The sequence below is a fragment of the Cyprinodon variegatus genome, unplaced genomic scaffold, assembly GCF_000732505.1.
Source record: "Cyprinodon variegatus isolate N-32 unplaced genomic scaffold, C_variegatus-1.0 Scaffold257, whole genome shotgun sequence".
Lineage (NCBI taxonomy): Eukaryota > Metazoa > Chordata > Actinopteri > Cyprinodontiformes > Cyprinodontidae > Cyprinodon > Cyprinodon variegatus.
Genome location: NW_015150710.1, coordinates 238,549 through 242,133, shown reverse-complemented (window position 1 = coordinate 242,133; position 3,585 = coordinate 238,549). Strand labels below are relative to the sequence as shown.

At 41.5% G+C, this 3,585-nt stretch overlaps 1 protein-coding gene across 1 annotated transcript in view; it reads right to left on the bottom strand.

Annotated features, from left to right (window-relative positions):
• Nucleotides 1–1,994: 1,994 nt before the first annotated feature.
• Nucleotides 1,995–3,585, bottom strand: part of LOC107089574 (membrane-bound O-acyltransferase domain-containing protein 2-like) — a 25,993-nt gene continuing 24,402 nt past the window's right edge. The window contains exons 12-13 of the mRNA XM_015382454.1: nucleotides 3,115–3,266; nucleotides 1,995–3,001 (exon numbers count right to left, since the gene is read on the bottom strand). Coding sequence (XP_015237940.1) covers nucleotides 2,830–3,001; nucleotides 3,115–3,266 — 324 coding nt within the window. The 3' untranslated portion in view covers nucleotides 1,995–2,829. The remainder of the gene's footprint in view (nucleotides 3,002–3,114; nucleotides 3,267–3,585) is intronic.

Below are 3,585 nucleotides of genomic sequence, written 5' to 3'. Positions count from 1 at the left end.
TTTATGACTTTATTCTTGTAATATTACAACTTTATTCTTGAAACAGAAACAAAAATCTCTAGCCCTAATACTCGTCGTACAGCAAAAACATCTGTAAATCAAAAGAAGAGTCAAAACTCTAAGAAACATGATGAGCGAATAATGATTTTAGTCTTACCTCAGGATACCTCGGAAAATATACCAAACTACTTTATTCATTTAATTTAATTAAAAAAAATTTTCCCAAAAAACTAAAAAGGGTAAAAATGAAACCTTTTCTCTGTGGTTTTGCTCCTGATGTTTAGCTGATTCTTCCAAGAGTCTCAGCTACACGCATAACACTAAGTCTAATTCTACGTTCAGACCGCATGGAGCAGAAAAAACGTACGTGCTGCTTCATTTTTCATGCTTGTATAAGTTTAATTCTGATGAGCGGCTGAAGCATCTTTACTGCTCTAGCTGCACGTTCAAAAAGTGGGTCTGATGCGCGGTGGGCGGAGCTACTCTATCCTTTCTTTGCCTGGAACAATGGCAGCTATATTAGCTGTGATCAACGGGTTAAAAAGTAGTTAGAATCTATGTTGAAGTGAGAAAGTCCTCCTGAAAACATGGTCTGTGCAGTCAGTTCATCCAGATTACCATCCTGCCTTCAAAGATTATTTCTCTGTAGGAGACAGCGGCGCACTGTCACTGGGAATCCCCAGCAGCAGCTGCCTCAGGCCCGCTTGCCTCTTTGCAGTTTTACGCTACTGTTCCCGGCTTTTTTTCAACATACGTAATCCAAACTGCAGGCACCAGAATAACAAAAACACATTTTGCTAGCAGGTTTTGACATTTTAAGTTAATTTAGGCATTTATAGAGCTGCTCAGCAAATTTGCATTATCTCCCTGAGCATGCTTGGGTTTTCTCCGGGTACTCCGGCTTCCTCCCACAGTCCAAAAACATGACTGTTAGGTTAATTGGCTTCTCTATATTCTGCTTAGGTGTGAGTGTGTGCATGAATGGTTATGTGTCTCTGTGTTGCCCTGCGATGGACAGTGTTGCCAACTCCTCAGTAAGGAAAGTAGCTATTGGCTGTGCTAAAAGTCGCTAAATGACATCATCGCCTAATTTGCATAGTCTGCCACAGGAAGTGATGTGCATGTTATTGATGCTGTGGGAGAAATAATGTTGTTACAGAAAGAACAAAAAGTGAGTAAAAACACTATTATATAGTGTTTTTACTCACTTTACTAAACAATATATAGAGCTACTTTTTTCTGTCCATTAATGTTTATTTATTTATTTATTTTTTTTATTTCATTATTTTAATTCATTTGCAGTCTGGACGCTGAGGGTAAACATCCTGCAGCTCTGACTGCAACGCTGAGAGGGACTCCTGCGGGAGAACGGGGTTGGGATTGGGGAGGCGCCCCATGGCAGCAGCTGCCGCTGGAGGACTAGAGTAGGAACGATACATGATTTCACGTAAGAGTCTCCAAAAGCCGCCAGTGACACCTTAAAAACTCGCCAGATTTGTCGCTAGTCGCTTTTTTGAAAAATAGTCGCTGGAGGGGTCTGAAAAGTCGCTAATTATAGCGACAAAGTCGCTAAGTTGGCAACATTTTCTGTGGGGGCCGCTCAGACCCCCACATAACGGCGGTGCGCTGTCGCTGGGAATCTCCAGCAGCAGCTGCCTCAGACCCGGTCGCCTCTTGGGGGTTTTCCCCTTCTGCTGGTGGCGGCTGGAAGTAGATGTTAGCATTTTTCAGGTATGTGGAACAAACTGCAGGCAGCAGGATAATAAAATCGAACATATTTTGCAGGCAAGTTTCAACATTTTAAGTTAATTTAGGCGTTAATAAACGGTTTCAGAGGAGTGATCATAGCGCTCTGCATCAGCAGTGCTGTGTCTGACTCCCTGCCAGCTCCCAGATCAGCTTCTCTGATTGGTCGATGTGGCGCGTCCAGCAGCTAAAGTTCAATTTTTCCAACTCCAGCAGCTGTCATGTGCTTCAGATGCTCAGAAGCTGATGAGATGCTGCTCCTGCTGCTCAACACAATCTGCGAGACCTTTTGCTGCACCTTTATGCACGTCAACCATTGACTTTGCATATAAACTAGCTGCTTCCTCTGCTTGCGGTCTGAACGTAGCATAAGGGTAGAACAGTGTGCTGTGGGGGAATGAAATATCTCCACCTACAAACCCAAACCCGGTTAGAATAGAAAATGGGGAGGAAAAAAAAGCATGAAATATGCCTTTAAAAGGAAATCTGCTCCATCCTGTTTATTTTCTACTGATTTCTGAAGGTTTTGTGAAGCTCTTTATCAAACCATGCCTTCTTCTCAATGAAACACATATAAACGAAAGGAACAAATGTAAACGCATCCAGACGGTTAATAGACCTCCTGCAAAGCAGCGCTTTTCTTTTTTTCTTAGAATAAATAAGGTGACTGAGTGAAGAAACATTGGCACTTTTTTTCCCAAAGCGAACTTCTTTAAAATATTTAAAATCTTTTCTTTTATCGCTCTGACTTCTTTTTAAACATCATCCAGTTTCCAGTTTAATCTACAGGTTTCTGATCCCACCCAGCTCTCCAATGTAAACTCATACGATGTATTAAGATTCCTAAACATGGCAGGTTTTTGAGTCAGTATCCTGTCATTTCTGGCAGTCATGGTTCCTTTAAAAACACAAACAGAAATCAAACCTAGAATCACTTATATCTTCCACTGAATCCAAATGAATCAGGTTTGGATATTTTTTTTAGTACCTAGTCCAGGAGGAGCATCACTCTGTCCCTTCGGTCTCATCCTCCCACATATTGTCCATAGAAATTTACAAAGATTTCCGCCGCCCCCGCGCGCCTCATGAGGTTTTCTCTTTGTGACAGTAGGCGGTGTCTGCAGCCTCCGGGGGTTTCAGGCCTGGATCCTGGGAGCAGCTTCTCTGTTGCTCTTTGAGGCGCAGATGTCTGGGTTTGACTGGCAGAGCTACAGCCAGGAGGATGCACATGAGGTGGAGGCTGAAGTACCACGATCTGCAAGAAGCAGGGCGGGGAAAAAACGGAGCATTTGAAGAAGAAGTTCCTTAATGTCTGCTGATTTATAATCCACAGCTAGGATTAAAACAGATATGAGGCAGTTTACTGACCTGTAAAACTTTAACGACGGGCCCACAGAAAGCAGGACAAAAGGCACCACCGTGTAGCAGATAGCGATCTGAGTGGCCGCCCACGTTATGACATCATACAGCAGTTTGTGCGCCGCAGAATGCAGGAAGTGCGGCCGAACTTTGTGTCTCACCTGTGAGGAAAAAAAAACACAGACTGTTACTCAGCTACAGAGCTAATTGGGTATTATAAAAAAAATATATATATATATATATATATATATATATATATACGATAAAATATTAACAGTCAAATAAAAAAATGTTGACTGCAAAATAAAAAAAATATCAAAAGACAATTAATAAAATATTAGTAAAGAAATATGCACAATAAAAAGTCAACAAAACAGTATCAACAATGTGTTTTAATAATGTTGTAATTACCATTAATTCTGTTTAATTTATCAACATCCATCCATCCATCCATCATCCATCCATCATCCATCATCCATC